Below are 22,803 nucleotides of genomic sequence, written 5' to 3' on the forward strand. Positions count from 1 at the left end.
ATCAGCAGCAACCTCTCCCTATGCTAAGATCGGCAGAAGTAAGATGGCGGTCGGCGTGCACGCCCTTTTATACCCCCTGTGACGCCCACCAAAGCAAGGCAATCACTTGCATGCCCTTCTGAAAGATGGTGGTGACCCGTGCCTATGTCATCACGTTGCCCACATTGTCCATGGATCCTGATTGGCTGAAAAAGAGCGCAAAACAAACTTTTGAAACGCGACTTTGGCGCGTAAGTCGCCGACCTCGTGGCCGACCTCATCCTAGGGTCGGGTTTCGTTTCATGAAACCTGACTTTGCCAAAAGTCGGCGACTTTTGAATTTTTTCGCTCATCTCTAATTATTACATTTGGGTGATAGAAGGAAACCAACGCCTCCACCTGCTCTGTTGTCTGATCTTGGGGTATGAGAGAAGTGTAGTCCACCATATGAAAGAGCAGCAGCAGCAGCGGTGGTGTCTGACTGCTGGATCCAGGTTTCAGTAAAAGCCAGAAGGTTAAGATGAAGGAGAGTTTATTACACATTGAGCGAGAATTCCAAAGGGCACAACTAAAAGAGATAGAAGGCATGCAGGGAATATTAATTTGATTAGAGGGGTTTCTGAGTGCAGCAGTTGAGGGGTTCGACTTACTGTAAAATGAGGGGCCGGGGTTGGGAGAGATATCTCCTGCGACTAGAAGAAGGAGGATAAAAAGAGTGAGCAGATGGTTAAGTGATTTGTGAGAGCGTCTCTTGTGTTGGATGGTGCGAGTGAATGGATCTGTGCTGTTTAGCAATGTGAAAGGAGCCTGAATGCTATACATAGGAGAGGAAAGGACAGCAGGGCCGATATGGATGGAGTGTAAAGCGTTAATGCAAGGGCGGTGGATGTGAGTGAATGCAGCAGCCAGGATATAAATTATAAAAATGCATATGGTGAATATTTGTGGTAATCCAAATGTACTGGGAATGGATTTATTAATTTTTCTTACATGTCTCCTGCCGTGTCTAACTGCCATGTTATAACTGCCCGTACTTCGATTACATGTACATAAATGCCCTCCTGCATAAATGCATCCCCAGGCTAGGTCAGGTCTGAATATATAGTAGGCCAGATCTAAGATCTTACTTTTTTTTTCTCCTCACTCATTAGCAATCAAACTAAGTTAAAACAGCAGGACACAATAAATGTATTGAGTAGATAAACAAATGCCCAGGCCTACATGGATCATAAACCACTTTGAAAAGATACTTGACCTCATAGCATAAGGGGATAAGCAGAGTAAAGGCCCCTATACATTTAGCGATGCACCAGCGATCCAACCACGATACAACCCGGTCAGGATCGCTGGTGCATCGCTAAATGGTCGCTAGTGAGCTGCCAAACAGGCAGATCTCACAGCGACGTAGCGACGCAGCAGCGGTCGTAATGTAGAGTCGGTGGTGGGCCGAGCTGGGGGGGTGGTCCCTCTTTCACTACCGCGCAGAGATGACACTGAGACAAGATGGAGGCAGTTACTGGGTACAACAGGTCCAAGTTTATTTCTTTACTTGCCGTTCACCTAACGGCCTCCGCAACACACCGCACTTCTCTTCACTTGTCGGCTCTTCGATTTCAGAGCCGTTTTCACACTGTCACCAGGGACGTATTTGTATGTACCGTCCCTCCTTTAGTGTTTGACGTTCCTGACAGGTCCGTCACTGTGGCCGCCCTAGGCCCATAAACCAACAGCGCTTCCACTGGTCAGTCGTCGTGTTAAATACGGTATCCTGCACCCACTGCCACGTCTCTTCTGCGGTACCTTCCTGTCAGGACCACCCCCCTGACGTTCTCTCTCCTCAGTCCCCCTGGTCGGATTCTCCTCAGAGCGCACAGACTGTCGCAGTCTTCCTGTCACCTGAGCTCCCCCTGGGGACTGGACCTTTCTGGAACCCTCCCTCAGAATTTATAGCTCACCCGGTTCCTTGAAACTGTCACTCCAACCACGCCCCCCATGACCAACGGTTTCTAAAGCCCTAAGCTGATGTCAAGTCCTTTGCTCACACTCCTCTCTGCCATCTAATGGTCAACCCAAGGTACTGCACGTCCACTACACTTTCCTAGCTGTTTCCCCACTGTACACCTACCTACACTGTGCATCCCTTTCCTTCTTCACTCAGACTAGTCCGTCCGTCAGGTCACCTTCCCTACACTCCCCCTTCCTTTGTCCATTGTCGTCCTCGACAATCGTCATCCCTGCCTTCGTCGTTCTGAAGCTACACCTACATTCTGTTGTCGGACCAGCTGTTGGGCCAAACCCACTATCTGCGGGGGCCGAACCATACTGGGAGCACTATGCTCTGAGCAGCCTACCGCTACTCACCAGCGCGCACGCCACATGACAACGTCTTTCAAACTGGGCAAGGTACACCCGTATTCTCTCTACGGCGTGTATCTTTCCCCTACTCTCCCCTTCTGTTACCTTTCACTATTCGGTACGCCATGATCGAGGTCTCTTACCTTCCAGATCATTACCAGCGCCCGCCTTCCTCCTTCAGGGGTGTCCGTGGTGTTGGGGACCTGACCTAGGACGGCTGTCTTTCTCACGTCTTCCAACTCATTTTCCCTTCTTTCAATTACATGTCATGGTCGGCGTCCCGGTCTCCCAGACCTCCTCAACTCTTAGATCCCTACCGGATCTCACACTTTCCTTTGGTCCCGCAGACCTTCCCTTACCCGGACCTGTTGCATTTTACTTGTGCATATTGTACACCAAAACAACTTTACAATATCACAAGTACCCATTTTTATAATTTTTTTTTATTTTCTCTTGCTTTTAAAACCAAAATATAACATAACGTTGCATGTCTTCTTTCCTCCTCCCCCCTTCCTTGGACCTGGACACTCCTCCGCTTTCCGTATCCCCGTTCTGTCAGGTAAACATATTTTCGTATATAAAGAACATAGAAAGAAGAAAGAGAGAGAAAATAGTTGCATCAGTTAAACAACAAAACTTTTTTTCTAAATGCAACTGTCCTTATAATCTGCACAACGGTGCATCGAACTCCTGACAGTCTATACCACTCTCAATGGACAGAGGTGAGGGCTCCACAGCCGTGGAGCCCCTGGGGATACTGAGGGTGTCCATTCAAGTCCTCTTCTTTTCCATGATGGCCTCTCCTTGAGTGTGGAGCAGGTTCCACACTTCCTGCTCCCTGGCCTTTTTCTTCCTGATCACCTCCGCTTCCCACATGGAGGGAACAGCACGGGCCCTGGAGTCCAGTGGGCGGGACTCCACTGAAAAAGACCGCAAGACAGAAACGGCCAAAGATTTCTGTGGCCCAGCAGCCGCTGGGGTCAGGTGGCAAATGGGGACAACCGGGTCCTCGGGGGCTGGAATCACAGGGCCCGCTAAGTCGGACGCAGCCGACTCCAGCAGCGGCATAACCGCGGCCTCAGGACAGGCCGCATCCACTACTTCCAACGGAGTCGGAGTAACGGCCGATTTCAACGATGCAGCTGCTATTAGCAGGGAAAGCGCAGCAGCGTCTTCTTTGGGTGAGCTCTGCACTGGTGACTCCGGGCGGGGTAGTTCGGGGACATGAGCAGGGACCTCGCTCAGCTCCGCATACACCACGGGGCCCGTGGTAACTAGGCCTTCCGGTGCGCAGGGGGCCGCGTGCTGCAGCAGAATGGTGGGGGCCGCTTGCGGAGGCACTGGTAGGGCCGGGGGTACTCTCACCTTCCCCGGCGCTGCGGCCTCCATTCCATCATCACGCAGTTTCCCCCGCAGCCTCCGTTCCTTGCTCCACTGTCCTGCGGGCCTTCCCTCCGGACTCGGGGGCTCCGCTGATAAGTCCTCTGCTGGTATTGGTGGCGGCCGTTCTTGCTGACTCCGCTCAGGCTCCGCTCCCCGGCTCAGCATCCCGCTGCCTGCCCGTGGTTCTACAGATGACTTCTGGTGCAGCTCCATCTCCTGCCGCCATTGCCACTCTAGTCGGCCGATGCCCCAACACCCGCAGCGTCTCATACCGTCCGTTGGGCAGCACTCGAATGGCATCAGACAGCCGCAGCCAAGTTTTTCTTCTGTGCCACTACCTCTGTGAGGTGGGGTGTCGGCAGGCCTCTCCACCCACCTGTCAGGGTCCAATATATGGAAGCGTCGATCTCCAGGCACATACTGCTTCCTTTTGGGGTACATTGGAGGGGGTCCCAGTCCATTCTGATCAACTGCAAACACCCGGACCTCTCTGCGCTGAAGCAGCACCGCCATACTGCTCAGTCCCTGGTACCGCCCCGGATCCTCTGCTGGCCACACAGATCCGCCACAGCGCTCCCCTTTTGTATTCCACAGGTAGGTCATTTGTAATCCACAGGTAATTGTAATCCAAACAGAGTAGTCCAAGTCCTTTTCCATTCTTTGAGGCAGGTCTGCCGCAGAAGATGATGTATTAGCGGCGGCGATCCTGCCGACTACGCCAAATGTAGAGTCGGTGGTGGGCCGAGCTGGGGGGGGTGGTCCCTCTTTCACTACCGCGCAGAGATGACACAGAGACAAGATGGAGGCAGTTACTGGGTACAACAGGTCCAAGTTTATTTCTTTACTTGCCGTTCACCTAACGGCCTCCGCAACACACCGCACTTCTCTTCACTTGTCGGCTCTTCGATTTCAGAGCCGTTTTCACACTGTCACCAGGGACGTATTTGTACGTACCGTCCCTCCTTTAGCGTTTGACGTTCCTGACAGGTCCGTCACTGTGGCCGCCCTAGGCCCATAAACCAACAGCGCTTCCACTGGTCAGTCGTCGTGTTAAATAAGGTATCCTGCACCCACTGCCACGTCTCTTCTGCGGTACCTTCCTGTCAGGACCACCCCCCTGACGTTCTCTCTCCTCAGTCCCCCTGGTCGGATTCTCCTCAGAGCGCACAGACTGTCGCAGTCTTCCTGTCACCTGAGCTCCCCCTGGGGACTGGACCTTTCTGGAACCCTCCCTCAGAATTTATAGCTCACCCGGTTCCTTGAAACTGTCACTCCAACCACGCCCCCCATGACCAACGGTTTCTAAAGCCCTAAGCTGATGTCAAGTCCTTTGCTCACACTCCTCCCTGCCATCTAATGGTCAACCCAAGGTACTGCACGTCCACTACACTTTCCTAGCTGTTTCCCCACTGTAATAACCGACACCTACCTACACTGTGCATCCCTTTCCTTCTTCACTCAGACTAGTCCGTCCGTCAGGTCACCTTCCCTCCAGTTACTTACCTTTCACACGCGGCGATCCTGACGTCCTCCCGCCCACGTCCACGCGGCGCACGTCGGCGCCAGCAGGACCCGGCCGATCTCGCGCGATCAGCGACAGACAGTGGGGGAGCCGGTCGGAGGTAAGTATCACACATAGCAATATCGCTAGCAATATCGCTGCTGCGTCACAAAATCGGTGACGCTTTAGCGATATTGCTAACGATATCGCTATGTGTAAAACCCCATTAAGTTGAAATAACTAAATACAATTATATATGCTGCATACAAGAAGTCTAAGAGGTAATATCAAGCAATGAATTCATTTAGTGTGACTATGTTATTTACTTTCATTGGTGGCAGGTTCCGCCATTTGTGTGTGTTATAATAGTCTTTTAGCATGCATACTTGGACTGGCTATTATATATTATCTTGGGATAACAAATAATTATATTTGTATTAAGGGTTTGATACTATGAATTATATCCCCTGTCCATTACCTATGGTGTACCCTTGGGTTTTTTCACTCATATGTTAATTATGGTCAGAATTGACTTTTTTACCACCTTTTCCTACATTCCTGTTATACTTCAATAAAATTATTTTTGTAATTTGTAAAAATTGTTGTATGGGATCTTTTTTCGTGTGTTTTTTTCTTGTATGCTATTTGTAATTGCGATTGTCCCATGATGTCCACAATAATACCCATTTATGCAATAATATATTCATATACTCTTATTGAATTATGTTAATGGGGTGTTTTCTTATGAAACTATTATGAATTATATATGCTGTAAAGATGAATGATATAGGTAGGACACATGCGTGTCTGGGTGCGTTCTTGCTGGCGCACCGCTTCCTATAGACGGCTTATATTTGCCCCTATTATTGCACTGTTTTCACCTTATGTGGCGTTCACTTTAGCTACATTGGTTCTTTTTGGTACTTTTTGATGCACACAGTATTGTGCTTATTGTGGATATATAAAATTCCTTTTGCACTATTGCACTTTATTAGCACCCCTTGGGAATTTTTTTGTTTTTAGTTTTTTGGCTATCTACCTGTTTGTATTTATCAACCCTAGAATCATAGAATCATAGAATCGTAGAGTTGGAAGGGACCTCCTGGGCCATCTGGTCCAACCCCCTGCTCAAAGCAGGATTCGCTAAATCATCCCAGTCAGATGTCTGTCCAGCCTCTGTTTGAAGACTTCCATTGAAGGAGAACTCACCACTTCTCGTGGCAGCCTGTTCCACTCATTGATCACTCTAACTGTCAAAAAGTTTTTTCTAATATCTAATCTGTGTCTCCTCCCATTCAGTTTCATCCCATTGCTTCTAGTCTTTCCTTGTGCAAATGAGAATAAAGTTGATCCTTCTACAATGTGACAGCCCTTTAGATATTTGTAGACAGCTATTAAGTCTCCTCTCAGTCTTCTCTTTTGCAAACTAAACATTCCCAAATCCTGCAACCTTTCCTCATAAGACAGGGTTTGCAGACCGGTCACCATTCTGGTCGCTCTTTTCTGAACTTGTTCCAGTTTTAAAATGTGGTGCCCAAAACTGGACACAATATATATTCATTTATTGGATGGGTCTCCATGGTTTCAATATTTTGAAATTAAGTTGATTTTTTATACTCATGGAGTCCTAAGTATATCCATCTGCGGTTATGTGCCCTTTTTATATTATTTAATTATATTATGCACTGTTATTTTGTGTTTTTGTGCCATTATTTAATAAAGGTCATTTGTAAATTACTGTTTTATAGTATCATTTTATATACTATTGACTACATATATATTTTTTACCATTGACTCCTGCTCGTTTTTTCTTCGCCATTCTCAGTGTTTTTTTTGTTTTTATATGTGTGTGGTGCCCCTGAGGGTTCAGTCGCCACAGAGGTACTGCACTTCCTCCTGAGGTGTGGTACCCCACCATCCAGCTAAGGTGGAGACACCTGACCACGCTCCAACACCTGCATCCCACACAACATAGTAGGGTAGCAAAGCACCCTTTGGTGGCTCCCTGCTTGGAACACGAAGCGTGCTGGAAGGCGGGTGGAGTTGAGCATTTAGTCAGTCTGACAGAGTCAGTGGAAGAGAGAAGATCCCCTGAGTGGGATGGATGAGGGAAGTGCTGCAGCCGACCTCAGTGACCTGGGTCCGTTGGCACAGGAAAGGGGCATTGATGGAAAGCCTGACTCTCTCCAAAAGAAAGGATTAGTACGGAACGTGAGGAGAGGAGGACTAAGGATCAGGGTTAGAGCAGAACCCTTCCCAAGTTCACAGCGCAAGGCCGGGGTCCTGTCCCCGAGGTTGTATGGATACTAAGGGTCCTACAGCAGACCCCGGAGGAATAGAAGTTGTCACCACTTTATTCCCACGCAAGACTTGGGGGCACAACAGCAACGTGAGTGAGCCGGGACTAGGTAGCAAGGAGTCCCCGAAGCAGGCTACAGCTGTCTGCCGTACAAGTAGAGTTCGTAGGAACATCTGACAGGAGGAACTCCAGTGTAACTCAGTACTGTGAGTACTTCACTATAGGCGCAAAAGGGAGACGTTCAGAAAAGGCATATGTTGGCGGAGTGTTGGAAGGGAGTGCTTCATCTTGCCTGGAGGTTGGCTTAGCTACTGACCTGGAGGACATGGCACGGATGCGGGCACCTGTACGCACAACAGATTGTGAGTAAAGCTTTGGAACTACAAACCCTGGTGTCCTCCACTTATTCCTGCGCCAACACATTCAGCACTGCTACATCTTTGTGCCTAAGATTGCACCATCTACGTCTCTTCCCTATCTCCTCACCTACACTGCCCTGGGACTACTGCCCTGCCTGTGGAGGGCCACACCATCATTGCTGCACCATACCATGTGTCCCAGAGGATCTGTCTGCAGCGTCGGCTTAACATCTTCATTGCCGAACACCACAGGTGGCGTCATGAATCATTCATTCACAAACTCTAATCCTCACCCACAAGCTCGACATTCCCCTGTTACAATGGGCGCCCAGGGCCACGGACTGGGTCACAGCTGCCGTGACATCTCCCATTGAAACCCACAGGCCCGGCTCCGAGTACCCCACCAGCCCTGGGAGGGCGTCCCATGTGCGTTAGATAGTGATCACAAGACTACTGCCTCTGTGGCAAAGTGTTGGTTACTAATGTATTCTGTGTGTGGGAGGGGGATTATGAAAAATGTTGTGTTTGATAAATCCATAGATGTGATTCTTTTCTGTGTAATTACAATGACTGGACTGCACTAATTAGAATGCTCTCTGCCCTGGCCTTCACTCTTTAACCACTGTACAGGCATCTGGACTTACACAGGGACCCCTGGGCTGGAGCCATGGAGTCAGATGCTTGCTGACCAGTGGAGCAAGCTTGCGTCAAGAAAGGTGGTCAATCAGGGCCGATGACAAGAGGTCACATCAGAGACATAATTAGAAAGCAAGTTGGTGGTCATAATACAAGCCGATTTCCGATAAATCGATTGATGCAATTTTTTCTGTGTCATTACAATGACTGGAGCGCTCTAATTAGAATGCTCACTGCTTGATATATCAGTCATTCCTTTTTAAAAGGCTGTCATTCGATACATCAGTGCTAATTTCCTTTTCATCGCACCTGCTGTCTAAAGCCTTTTTGCTTGAGATATAGGCAGCCGTTTTATCTTGAGACTTGGCATTCATAACAATTTTTGCCTATTTTCATTATCAGAATATGACAGTACAAATTCCTGCATAATCCACGTTTACAAAATAACCCCTTTGCCCTGCAAAGCGTAAACTAAACAGACCTTAAAATTGTCTTGCCAACAGGCTAGCTCCATTAAGGTGAGGACTCGAGCTGAGCAATGCAATTAACCAATTTATGTTTCGAGCTCCCTACATGTGTTGATTTTTGTTCTAAACTTCGTTATACAATTATTTAACAAACAATGACCTCAATATGCAATAATTAACACAGCGTTTGCCCACGGTGATGGTTTAATCACTGTAATTATCAAAAATTGGCATTAAAACACTACCTTTGAAAAATGGCTCCAAGTAGAATTTCCTTTCTTGTTTTTAATCCCTCTTTACATTTTTCTTCTTTACATAAACATCCTCGGTGGTTACACATTTGGAATTTCTATCCTATACGCTGTTTAATAAAGGGATAACACCCAGATATACAGGAGATCGCGGAGCCTAATATTTTATCATCAATGGGCAGTCGCATGATATTTGACTCCCCAATTGGTTACTTAATGTACTTTTTTATTAAATTTAATAATGGATCATTAGCGAGAAATTTGCAAAATTGGACATAGGTGGAAAATCGTCAAACTTAAATTAAGTAATAAAAAAAAAATTGTCACTGCAGTACCTAAGGGCTTCCAGGACTGATGTTTAGAGATGGATACCATTATGCATTTTTAAGACAACCACCCAAATTTACAGTGAAAAAAAGAAGGCTTGAAGGGTTGGCATTCTTTAAGAAGAGGGCCAAGTTATTAGGGGTTGTCCTCATTTGGTAAATTGTACATACCGTTCCCCGTTAGTTCCATAGACAATGAATAGAACGGTGATGTACAACTGTCCTGCCAACATTATATTCAAATGGGGCACTTTGGATATTAGGTGTCACGGTCACGTGTGTCTGGACGCAGCGAGTACCGCAAGGAGAACCCATGTGACGCACGTGACCCTGGATACACCGCCTCCAGTGGGGCGAATTTAAATAATAAACACGTGCAGCTGGATACACCGCCTCCAATTGGTGAATTTAGACATTACGCGTATATACAAGTCTGGAAACCCCGCCTCCAGTAAGGCGAATTTAAACAATAAGGGAAACCTGGGAAACATTAACAATGGTGGGCCCTGCGATAGGGAATAGGAAAGTGGAGACCTCCTGAGCTCCCCTGAGCCAGTGTCCCTGCACTCCTAACGTTTCCTATGCCGGTTCCGCACCGGGCGCGCAACAGGAACCTAAAAACCCTAGCTCGTCCTGACCTAAACCCTCACTAGGGAATTGGTCGGTGCGGAAACTAATCCCACCACTGCACTAAAACACATATGAGGAAAGATGACAAAACAGGGGAAACACCACTTAGCTTTGCTCTGTTGCGTACGCTCCTAGCAAAAGAGCCCAACACCTGTGTGCATCTTCTCCTCCACCCGGATCCATCACCATAACCGGATCCTTCACCATAGTGCAGCCTTGGAGCAGAGTCCACCACCAGTTGCAGCTCCAGTAACAGAGTCCCAAAGAGGAGTTCAGCTCCTGCCCAAAAAGTCCCGCATGCTTGAGAACAGCTCTCAGCAACCAAGTCCCGCATGCTGAGTGCAACTCTCTCTATAGTCGTCACTCCACCAAGCCATGCAAGTACTTCCTGCCAACACCATAAACTGTGACTCCACCACGCCATGCCAGCCCTTCTTGCAAACCACCTATCTGCCACTCGTCCCCTCTGGCTGGGCTGCGCAGGACTCATGTTCAGCTCCTTCATTCACCCAGGCTTCCTTGTGAATGACTAACAAACAATATCACCAACCGTCATCAAACCCACCTGAACGCTTTTAAAGAGCCTCACACCTGATTTATAATTACGTGCACTAAACCAAAGAAACTAAAGTGCACTACCACTCACCACCACCGGGGCAACTTAGAATGAACGACACCACGTGTAATAATTCTAATGGCCACCGGGGGCAATCACATCACTTTGGCACCTAGCCAAAGGAAAAAAGTTCATTTATCCATTTAAACGGTCAGATCCACGCTGGATCATGACATTAGGGACTATGCGGAATATTCTTAAAGGGGTTGTCCAGGCTTGGTGCTCAAGACTGCAGCTATTCTACATGACTGCAGACTTGTGAAACCTTAGGGCTCAGTTAATCGGTCATATAAATCGGACCGAGATCGGAATGCAATGCAAGGCTCAGCCAGTGTCTCTCCTGACCCAAGCATTACAGCTGCATAGAAATAAATTCAGCTGTCACGCTGAAGTCGGGAGAGCCGCCAGCCAGTCCGTGCATTAGGGTCCGATCTCAGCCCGATTTATACGACAGTCTGACTGCACCCTTACAGTGCGCGCTGGCAGGATTCTCCATTGCCAACACCTGGAGCAAGCGGTTATGTGACTGCAGTTAAGCAATTTGCATACATCCAGCCACATTCCAACTAGAAGGCCTCCTTCAATTCATTATTATTGTGCAAGGCCGTGCACGTCTAGTCGGCACATGACTACATGTATGCAAATCACATGCTTGCGGTCTTGCACCAGCCTGCTCTCAGCGCTGACCCCAGAGAATCCTGACAGTGTACACACTGTTCACTGTGAGGATTCACAAGTCTGCAGTCACACAGAGTACATATAAAAGGTATTCCTCATTAAAATAATGTTATAAAGTGTGCCTGATACCAGTTTATCAGGACATCTGCCAGTAACTCAAATTCCCTTTTGAATCCTTGTTCTATTATTTGTACAGTAACCATTGTTATAATTTGTAATTTACAAATTAATAGTACACATGAAAAAAGTTGCAGAGATCTGAGTTTAACCCCTTCTTTGCACAATCAAGCATGAACTTCTCTTTTGGCACCCACCTACCCATGCCGCTTACCAAGAGTTCAGCACTGACACCTTCATTATTAAATGTGTAAAATTGTTAAATATAGAATAACATTGTATTATTACAATATTACAATAACCAGCCATAGAAAATAGATGCTGACAGACCTCTAACATCTGAAGCAACTGAAACAACGGATACTGGAAGCCTGTGCTAGCATTTCTTCTGCGGTGTTGCTATCAGTGTGTCAAGAGTGGGAGAAGAGGGTTGCATTGACAATCCAACACAATGGGCAGAATAAAGTTATGTTAAGACCAAGCACACAATTGTTTTTCTTGTGAAATTCTCAATAAGTTTGTCACATGACCCTCTTCCCATTGAAAAAAATAAAGTTGGATCCAAAATGGCCAACTTCAAAATGGCCACCATGGTCAGCACCCATCTTGAAAAGTTTCCTCCCTCCCATATACTAATGTGCCACAAACAGGAAGTTGATATCACCAACCATTCCCATTTTATTTCGGTGTATCCATATAAATGGCCCACCCTGTATAATGGAATCACTGACTGGGTGGATCAGGGAAATGCAGTAGATATAGTATATCGTGACTTCAGCAAAGCATTTTATAAAATATCTCATACTATCCTTATTGAAACAATGGCCAAGTATGGGATTGACAAGGCTACTGTTAGGTGGATTCATAACTCGCTCAGTGATCGTACTCAAACAGTGGTAATAAATGGTTGCACATCCAATTGGAAGAGTGTTTCAAGTGGGGTACTACAAGGCTCATCCTGACCTCAGTGTTGATCAACATTTTTATAAATGATCTACATAAGGGAACTGAAGGTAAACTAATCAAAATTGCAGAAGATGCAAATCTACTAGGGATAGCTAACACTAGAGAAGACAGAGAAAGGATTCAGAAGGATCTAGATAAGCTTGAGCAATAGGCAGGAGCTAATAGAATGGTATTTAACAGGGAAAAATACAATATTCTACATCTGGGCAAGAAAAATGAAAATTACATCTACAGAATTGGAGGAATAGAACTAAGCAACAACATGTGTGAAAAAGACTTGGGTGTAGTAATAGATCACAGACTGCACATGAGGCAACAGTGTGATGCAACAGCAAAAAAGGCAAACACAGTTTTAGGTTGTATTATGAGAAGCATGAGAGTCTAGATCACGTGTAGTAATTATCCCTTTCTACTCCTCCTAGGTCAGGCCTTATCTGGATTACTGTGTCCACTTCTGGGCACCACATTTTAGAAAAGACATTGAAAAACTGGAGAAAGTTCAGAAAAGAGCTAAGAGGAGACTTAAAATCTGTCTACAAATATCTGATGTCACAGTGTAGAGGAATCATCCTTATTCTCATTTGCACATTTGGAATTTGGAATGAAGCTAAAAGGGAGAAGATACAGATTAGATATTAGAAAAAAAAATTGACAGTGAGGGTGATCAATGAGTGGAACAGGCGGCCACTAGAAGTTGTGTGTTCTCCTCCAATGGAAGTCTTCAAACATAGACTGGACAGACATCTGTCTTAGATGGTTTAGTGAATCCTGTGCCACATTGAGCAGGAGGTTGAACACAATGACCCTTGAGGTCCCTTCCAATTCTAACATTCTATGATTCCTAATACCCCAACCCACAGGGCGTCACTGTCTCTAAAGGGCCCGTCACCATCGTCACTCTATAGGCAACACAAAATGACACACAGGCCCTAACGAGAGTCGACGATGCCACCCGCTAGACTGCTAGACTGCAAGTCCCATGTTGGTGAGTTACTCGCCCCACTTGTCACACTGGCCGCCTTCTTTCCCTGAAGCACATCCTTGGGCCCCACTCGGTACCGTACATCTACACTGGATGCAACGGATCACACGAATGTCCCTCTGCTGCGTCCTAGTCATCTCTCTCTCGACTGTAACACTACTCGCTCAGCTCGGGTCTCCCAACTCTGATCTCTCTCAGCTCTCCTGGCTCTGATCTCTCCAAGTCTTTTCTCTCTCAGGTCTTCACTCAGGTCTTGTTTCTCTCTGGTTTTCATTCAGGTTTGGTGTCTCTCGGGTCAAAACTTGGGTCTGGTCTCTCTCTGGTCTGGTCACTTTATTCCTTTTCTAGGGTCTCATAAAGGTGACTATAAGCCAGCTCGCTGTACCGCAAGTCAGTCCTGCTATAGTTTCGAGTGCCAACTCCTCCCCTTCACTGCCATCCTGGGACTTTTATAATCACTAACTGCACCACAGCTATCGCATAACCTGTTGTCTCCTCCAATCTGTTACCCGAGGGAACATGCACTTCACCCTGGAATTCCAGCTAAAGCAATTCTTTCTACTTTCACTTTCTCTATCGTCCTTCCCAGCGGATGGGTTTGTTCTCTTGTAGTCACTTTGTTAGACATCAACTATGTGTGTCTTCTCTCTTGTCTATCTCCTTACACATAGGCTGGCGGTTCAAGATCGTTGTTCTTTTTGTAATGAAATGAGGCAGTAATGTCCTGCTTTATGGCTTTATCAAGTAGCTTCAAAGGCTGATGGAAGACAGTTGCTTCTCTCAATTTCCCTTCTGTTACAAATACATATGTACGCTCAGCTGTTGTGAATTCACTTTCTGGCCTACCTCTGCTTACTAGTGAAGGTAGTGGAGCTGGTTATATTGACAGAGGGGTTGCGAGTTCTCTTTCCGGGCTCCCGCTGGTGCTTACAGGAGGTAATGGAGCTGATCTAATTGACAGAAGCCTGCCACCTGATAATGAGGAGGATGATTGGACATCTGGAGTTTCTGACTGGATTTAAGACAGCCGATGTTAGAAGTGGTGGAAGACACTAAATAAAAAATATAAATAAAGTGCCTTCGCCACTCGGGGTCCACCGTGCGGTGGATGGAAAAACTGCAGCTAGTAGATGCAGAGCACTATGGCGGTAATGTGTACAGGGTTGGATATCACCCAGGTGCAAATTAGCAGTCTCTGTTATGGACACAGAGCTGCAATGGCAGACAATGGAACTGAAAACGCTGAGCCTGTTAACAGCACAGGTACTCAGCGGCACACAAGCGGTAACCGGTCACCGGAGTAGTTATAAAAATAATGTCACTACATCCGAAAGGACCTACCGTAACTGGATGTGTGCGTGGCGTCGCAACTGCGAACGCCGGGCAGGACTGCAAGCGCAGCGCGGCGTAAACTGTGCCGCAGAGATGGCACCGCTATATCGATGCAGGGCGCTAGCTGCTGAGGTAGATGGAGCATAGGCGCGCTGGCGCTAGCGCTGCTACTAGCTGAACCCAAACACTCACACAATCGTAATATCAGAGGGAAGGGGTTTCTTAATAAGTCAGTCACCAGTCCAAGCATCCATCAGCAAACATACAGCAGCAAGTATGAAAAATACTAGCGCATGGCGGAACAGCCAAGCGCCCTTTTTATAGTGAACGGGACCTTCCGGAAGTCCCCAGAGCCCTGGGCTGAACCAATGGAATCAGGAGCAGGACCTGAGCACCTGACTCCTGAACTCCAATGGGAGCTTATCCCATGAGCATGCTCAAAAGAAGGGACGAAGGACTTAGCCTCCGGAGAGAGTTGCTGTAAAGCAATCTCCTCTGCAATCTCCTTTGCATTAAACACAGAGCAGGAGACTGCAGCATGTGAGGGTCTAGATTCCTGCCTGGCAATGGCCGAAATCTGACTCCTAACAGCCGACTCCCTGTATCCTTGCTGGTGATTTTTTCTTGCCTCCTGAGGTCTTAGTTTCCAGCTCAGTCCCTGCTTGCTCAAGCTAAGTGTTCTTTTGCTATTGTTCACATTTGATTTGGTTTTGTCTATTCAGTTTTGTGTGGTCAGCCAGCCCCGGCTGGGGCTGTGCTGAATTTCCATCCTTATGTTACTGCTTGTGCCAGTTTGTTTTTGTCCCTTATTAGATTGGCCTCTTTTTGCTCTGCTTTCAGAATATGCCAGAGTGCTGATATAGTGGGCGAAGTCGAGTGACCAGTATTTTTCTATCAGACGTGTTGGAGATTTTTTGCAGGGTTTTTGCGTGATTGCAGACAGTGTCTTTCCTTTCCAGTCCTGTCTAGTTAGTGTGGGCCCCATCATTTGCTCAGCCTATTTTCCTACCTGCGTTTGTGTTTTCATCTTGTCTCACTGACAATATACAGTTGTGGCCAAAAGTATTGACACCCCTGCAATTCTGTCAGATAATACTCAGTTTCTTCCTGAAAGTGATTGCAAACACAAATTCTTTGGTATTATTATCTTCATTTAATTTGTCTTAAATGAAAAAACACAAAAGAGAATGAAGCAAAAAGCTAAACATTGATCATTTCACACAAAACTCCAAAAATGGGCTAGACAAAAGTATTGGCACCCTCAGCCTAATACTTGGTTGCACAACCTTTAGCCAAAATAACTGCGACCAACTGCTTCCGGTAACCATCAATGAGTTTCTTACAGTGCTCTGCTGGAATTTTAGACCATTCTTCTTTGGCAAACTGCTCCAGGTCCCTGATATTTGAAGGTTGCCTTCTCCAAACTGCCATTTTTAGATCTCTCCACAGGTGTTCTATGGGATTCAGGTCTGGACTCATTGCTGGCCACCTTAGAAGTCTCCAATGCTTTCTCTCAAACCATTTTCTAGTGCTTTTTGAAGTGTGTTTTGGGTCATTGTCCTTCTGGAAGACATGACCTCTGAGGGAGACCCAGCTTTCTCACACTGGGCCCTACATTATGCTGCAAAATTTGTTGGTAGTCTTCAGACTTCATAATGCCATGCACATGGTCAAGCAGTCCAGTGCCAGAAGCAGCAAAGCAACCCCAAAACATCAGGGAACCTCCGCCATGTTTGACTGTAGGGACCGTGTTCTTTTCTTTGAATGCCTCTTTTTTTCTCCTGTAAACTCTATGTTGATGCCTTTGCCCAAAAAGCTCTACTTTTGTCTCATCTGACCAGAGAACATTCTTCCAAAACGTTTTAGGCTTTTTCAGGTAAGTTTTGGCAAACTCCAGCCTGGCTTTTTTATGTCTCGGGGTAAGAAGTGGGGTCTTCCTGGGTCTCCTGCCATACAGTCCCTTTTCATTCAGATGCCGACGGATAGTACGGGTTGACACTGTTGTACCCTCGGACTGCAGGGCAGCTTGAACTTGTTTGGATGTTAGTCGAGGTTCTTTATCCAACATCCGCACAATCTTGCGTTGAAATCTCTTGTCAATTTTTCTTTTCCGTCCACATCTAGGGAGGTTAGCCACAGTGCCATGGGCTTTAAACTTCTTGATGACACTGCACACGGTAGACACAGGAACATTCAGGTCTTTGGAGATGGACTTGTAGCCTTGAGATTGCTCATGCTTCCTCACAATTTGGTTTCTCAAGTCCTCAGACAGTTCTTTGGTCTTCTTTCTTTTCTCCATGCTCAATGTGGTACACACAAGGACACAGGACAGAGGTTGAGTCAACTTTAATCCATGTCAACTGGCTGCAAGTGTGATTTAGTTATTGCCAACACCTGTTAGGTGCCACAGGTAAGTTACAGGTGCTGTTAATTACACAAATTAGAGAAGCATCACATGATTTTTCGAACAGTGCCAATACTTTTGTCCACCCTCTTTTTTATGTTTGATGTGGAATTATATCCAATTTGGCTTTAGGACAATTCTTTTTGTGTTTTTTCATTTAAGACAAATTGAATGAAGATAATAATACCATAGAATTTGTGTTTGCAATCATTTTCAGGAAGAAACTGAGTATTATCTGACAGAATTGCAGGGGTGTCAATAATTTTGGCCACAACTGTATGTTTGGGGGCTATCTATTCCTTTGGGGTCTGTTCTGGGGCAGTTTAGATTTCCCCTTTCTTGCTTTAGGCTTATTTAGTTCTCCGGCTGTGTCGAGGCGTCTAGAATCATCGTAGGTACGCTCCACGGCTGCTGCTAGTTGTGTGGATAGGATCAGGGGTCTGCAATCCACATAGTTACCAACCTCTCTGGTTTTCAATGGCTTAGCTTGGTCTTGCTTTCCTCCTCGGTGACCCAATCATAACACTCAGCTTGGTGGAGCATATATATATGTTTTTCAAATAAGGCAGGGATGCAAGAACCTCTGGTGGCGGCTGTTCTTCTTTTAAGGGATTGTCCAAGTAGTGTAATTGCTATTTTACCCCATATAAAATAATAACATCCTATAATCACCCCCGGTGCCGTCACTATTTCAATTATGTCAGTGGCAAGTATCCCGGAGCTTGCCTGACATTGTTATGACGCATGAACCCTGCAGCCAATCAGCGTTCTCTTCATTTTTTACTTCTTTGAGACAGAACTGACACCTGGAAGTAGTGAGAACTGCTGGGGCTCTCTGACTTCCTCCCAATGTCAGTTTTGTCCAAAGGAAGTGAGAGTGAAGAACCCCTGTATAACAACGTGATGCGAGCCCCGGGAGACCAGGCTCTGACATCACTGGAACAGTGCTGACACTGGAGGAGAGTATAGGCTATTGTTATTTTACACTGGAGAATATAACAATTGAGAAGGGTGTTGTCCAAGTAGTGGACAACCTCTTTAAGAACAAATCCAACACTAATATTCAACGTGCGTGATCCTTCTCCCCCGACGTCATCTGTCAAGAAACAGGAGGTCTCCATACACATAAAGTAGCTGGTCCCACCAGAAACAGCGGGTTTGTTTTCATGTCTATGGCTATATTTTGACTTTATTTTTTAAAGTTAATTTTTTTTTTATTTCATAGGCTTCTTGTTTGTAAAAATAAGTCATCTGTATTTACCCCTGCTTTTCAGCACTGTGGATACGACTTCAGCAGTGGCATCATAGTGACATCACATCACCACTGCAGGCAATCACTGGGCTCAGCTATGATGTCACTGTAGGCGACACAAGACTGCTGAGCCCAGTGATTGTTTACAGAGGTCACCTGATGTCATTGTGATTTCACCGCTGCAGCCTTACCAACAAACAGCTGTGAGTAATTACAGAAAGTCTATGGAATAAAATAAATGGATTAAAGGGGGAAGGGACAGCTGCTGTATGGCCGGCTTTAGTTATGCACACATTATAGCCCTATATATCTAGGCATGCATCATGCAGATGCATCATATGAATATTTAATGACATTCTCCAATAACCACGCTGTATGATTATTTTCAGGGGATTAATTACACTTGAAAACCAAGCATATGTCCTGGAGCCACAGGCTAATTCTACAAGCAACCACCTCTTCTACAAAGCCGAACATCTCAAGCTGCCTTCTGGATCCTGTAGCCAACATTTTAACCTCTCGGGCGATTCTCTAAATGACACGTTACAAAACTCTGAAGATTATTTACGCCGGGTAAGCAATGTTACATGGTAAAGATATGTCCACAAAAAAAATGTCTTCTGTTCCATATGATTATGGAATGAGTGTACGTCCAAAGGCGAGTCCTGACCTCCTGCATCACGGCAGGTTCTTATGGACAGAAGGGAACTACAGCAATGTCGTAAGTTACTCGCCAGCTGCCGCCTGGCTGGCTCACCAGATTATATCCCAATTTGGCAATATCGGGCATAATGAGGATTAATAATCCATGTTTCGGTCCTGCATGGACAAGCGTATTAAAGCTTAATGGGTAATGACTGGTGGAGATACATAGACCTTTGGGACCCCTATAAAAATCTGTCCATCAAATGTTGTATGACCTTGGTTATAGGTATATAAATATATCTACAACTCTAGTCATCCCAACATTTACACTAACATGTTACAATTGCCATAGGGTGCAAAGTACTTGTGGCACTTTGTTTGCCTTTTTTGCTGCTAGCCTAAGAGTTGGTCCCCAAAGTATGTAGCCGTACATAAAATAACTAACTCATCAGGCACTCACCCTCCCTGGGTTCAGCACCGGCTTCCCGCTGCTGCTCCTCTCCCAATGTCGTGCCTTTAGCAGTGACTTCATATCAGCGGTACATGTCACTGCTGTAGCCAGGCAATGATCTCAATGCCCCATGCCGTATGCTATCAACCTCTGCATGAGCACTGAGCTCAGTGAGTGGCTTGAAGGGTGATGCGCGCTGTTGACGTGACGTCACTAATGTAGTCACAGCCAGTGCTGGACCCAGGGAGTGTGAGTACCTGGTGAGCTTGTTATTTTATGTAATTTACACCATTTTTTGAAAATGGATCTCCCCTTTAAATCTGCAGCAAAGGTAACTGTTAACATTTGCAAAAATCAAAGGTGTTCATAGGTTTTAATACATTTTTATTTTTCAGATTTTTAAAGCATTTTTTTTCTCTAATTTGTTATATATTATAACTTGCAATTTTCCTATTTCAACGAAGTAGTGCACATTGAATGATAAATTTCCTCCCCAGAGTTCAGTGATATAATTCTGTCCTCCTGCAGTCACCACTAGAGGGAGCTTAGGAGTCTGCTGCAGACAATACTAATATCGTTGACATCAATGTATAACCAGTCTGCAGTAAGCTAGCCTAGTGGTGACCGTCACACCGCGCTCAACTGGGGGCGGGACCTCGGCCCCGACGTCATCTCTTCCGGAGCCGCGGTCACTCCGGGGGTCCCGCCAGGTGCGCACACGCACCTCTCGTACCTAGGTCCCTGTCTCCTTCATGTTATGTCTGCACTTGCGCGCTTTTCTCAGTTCGGTCTCCAGGTCAGTCCTCTCTATGGTACTGGAGGACTTGACCCGGAAGCTCTCGTGATCATGTGCTATATCAGGCCACCTCTTCCTAGGGGCGGTGCCTGATTATTGTTGTGCTTCCTGGCTTGGTCTGCCGTGTCCCTGCCTGGCTGTGCGCTGTATTCGGGTCCCCTGCCTTGCACTCTGTTGTGCCTCTTGGCACACGCTCTGAACCTGCACTCTGCCTTGTACTCGGTTGTGCCTCCTGGCACTCGCTCTGACCCTGTGCTCTGTCTTGTACTTAGTTGTGCCTCCTGGTACACACTCTGATCCTGTGCTCTGTCTTATACTCAGTTGTGCCTCCTGGCACACACTCGGACCCTGTGTCTTGTCTCATACTCAGTTGTGCCTCCTGGCACATGCTCTGATCCTGTACTCTGTCCCTTACTCAGTTGTGCCTCCTGGCACACGTTCCAATCCTGTACTCTGTCTCTTACTCAGTTGTGCCTCCTGGCACACGATCCAATCCTGCACTCTGTCTTATGCTCAGTTGTGCCCTCTGGCACACACCCTGCTCCTGTACTCTGTTACACCTCCTAGCACACCTGCTGCCTGACTCAGTGCTCTGACGTGCTCCTTGCACGCATCCTGCTTCACTCACACCCGGACGTACGAAGTCTCTGTATACCACGTGTTCCTGTGTCCACGCTTTACACGTTCCTGCAGACACACTCACCCACTCGTGTCTCCTGTGAGTCGGCTGCCTTGTGCCAGCAGTCGTGGTACCTCACGCCCTGGGGCTTGCCCCTGACACTCCCTGTATAGTGGGTGGTCTTCACTAGGTCAGCTCGCCCTGGGAGGGTTGGTGCCACGACCCAGAGGGTCCACTCCAGGAGTCGTCACAGTGACTACAGGCAGCCAAATATGAAACTACTTTACGCAATATGGAACATAGCTCTGGATTCATCTATCGGCCCCTCAGTTTGCATTTAATGTTTTTTTTAAGGATATGGACAGTTCTGCAATTTCTAAAATACTTTGTGTTCAAAATTGTCAACATTTTTGCAACATCTCTGCTTAATAAAAATGGATATGGAGCACATAAAGCCGTACATGGCTGTCAGGACATGATAGACGGTCAGGACAGGTGTTTCAGCCTCTGGAGATGAAAAATGAGTATTCTTATTCACTGACAGCTAGCAGACATTTTGAAAAAAGGAAATGAAGAAAATAAATTGAAAACCATTCTGAGTGTTTTATTTCAAGTCACAATTATCAACTCTTTGCGCTACATGCAGATCTTTAAAGGAACTACTACTCCCATCGCGCTCCCCCAGCTTTATAAACATCTGGATACTTCCATCCCTCCGGTATCTCAGCCTTTCATGGATCCTTTAAGCAGTTTGTTTTGCTTAACACTCAGACACAGAGAGGGGCTTTGATCTAGGCAGTTTTACTGATCATTTGTGACATTTAATTGTGCGAGAGAACAATACTTAAATGCATCTAACAAATAAAATGAACGCCATTATAAATCCCTGACACTCACTGGTATTGTCTGCAGCGCAACCGCTACAAAGGAGGCTCCTGCAAATGGAAATGTGCAATATTCCAGCAGGGATGCATCCTCTCAGTGCAGGCTTAATTGGTGATTATATGGCTGGAAAGGAACATGAATCAAACACGAAATTTGCAACGCACACAAAATTTGTCCACCTCAGATGGACTTGTTACAGTACAGGAGCAATATAGCTGTGCTATTGCTAGCCAACCAAGTCTGGCTGTATGCTTTTGATCCACAACTGGTGCAGTATAATTGTTACATAATATTTCCCTGCTGAAAACACTTTGCAGGATTACTATTGCAGGAAAATTTGCCCACCTCAGATGGACTTGTTTCACTGCTTGCGCTATGTAGGAATTGTTTTGCATCCAACCAAGTCTGGCTGTATGCTTTGGATGCACAACTGGTGCAGTATAAATGTTACATAATATTTTCCTGCTGAAAAAACTTTGCAGGATTACTATTGCAGGAAAATTTGCCCACCTCAGATGGACTTGTTTCACTGCTTGCGTTGTGTAGCGATTTTATTGCAACCAACAAAGTCTGGCTGTATGCTTTTGACGCACAACTGGCGCAGTATAAATGGTGTGTAATGTTTCACTGCTAATAACAATTTGCAGGATTAAAACTAAAACGAACATTATTATCCCTAAGGGTTTTGGTATGAGTTGCTGCAGAAAGGACGTGCAATTAACCCTATCCAGTCCTATACTATCCCTTCGGCACAATCTCTCCCTAAATGCTGCTAACGGTAGTATGAATATTGATTATAATTAGCCTTAATAAGGGCTGTTGTTGAGGTTGAAAGAAATATAAATGGTGTCTAATCCCTGCCTAAACGCAGCTA

The 22,803-nt window shown here is 46.2% G+C and overlaps 1 protein-coding gene across 1 annotated transcript in view; it reads left to right on the forward strand.

Moving 5' to 3' along the window:
* ADAM12 (ADAM metallopeptidase domain 12) overlaps positions 1–22,803 on the forward strand; it is a 771,113-nt gene that overhangs the window by 453,024 nt on the left and 295,286 nt on the right. The window contains exon 6 of the mRNA XM_073552776.1: positions 18,923–19,106. Within this exon, the coding sequence (XP_073408877.1) occupies positions 18,923–19,106 (184 nt within the window). The remainder of the gene's footprint in view (positions 1–18,922; positions 19,107–22,803) is intronic.

This window comes from Dendrobates tinctorius, unplaced genomic scaffold (assembly GCF_039654945.1).
Source record: "Dendrobates tinctorius isolate UK_male_01 unplaced genomic scaffold, ASM3965494v1 ptg000196l, whole genome shotgun sequence".
NCBI lineage: Eukaryota > Metazoa > Chordata > Amphibia > Anura > Dendrobatidae > Dendrobates > Dendrobates tinctorius.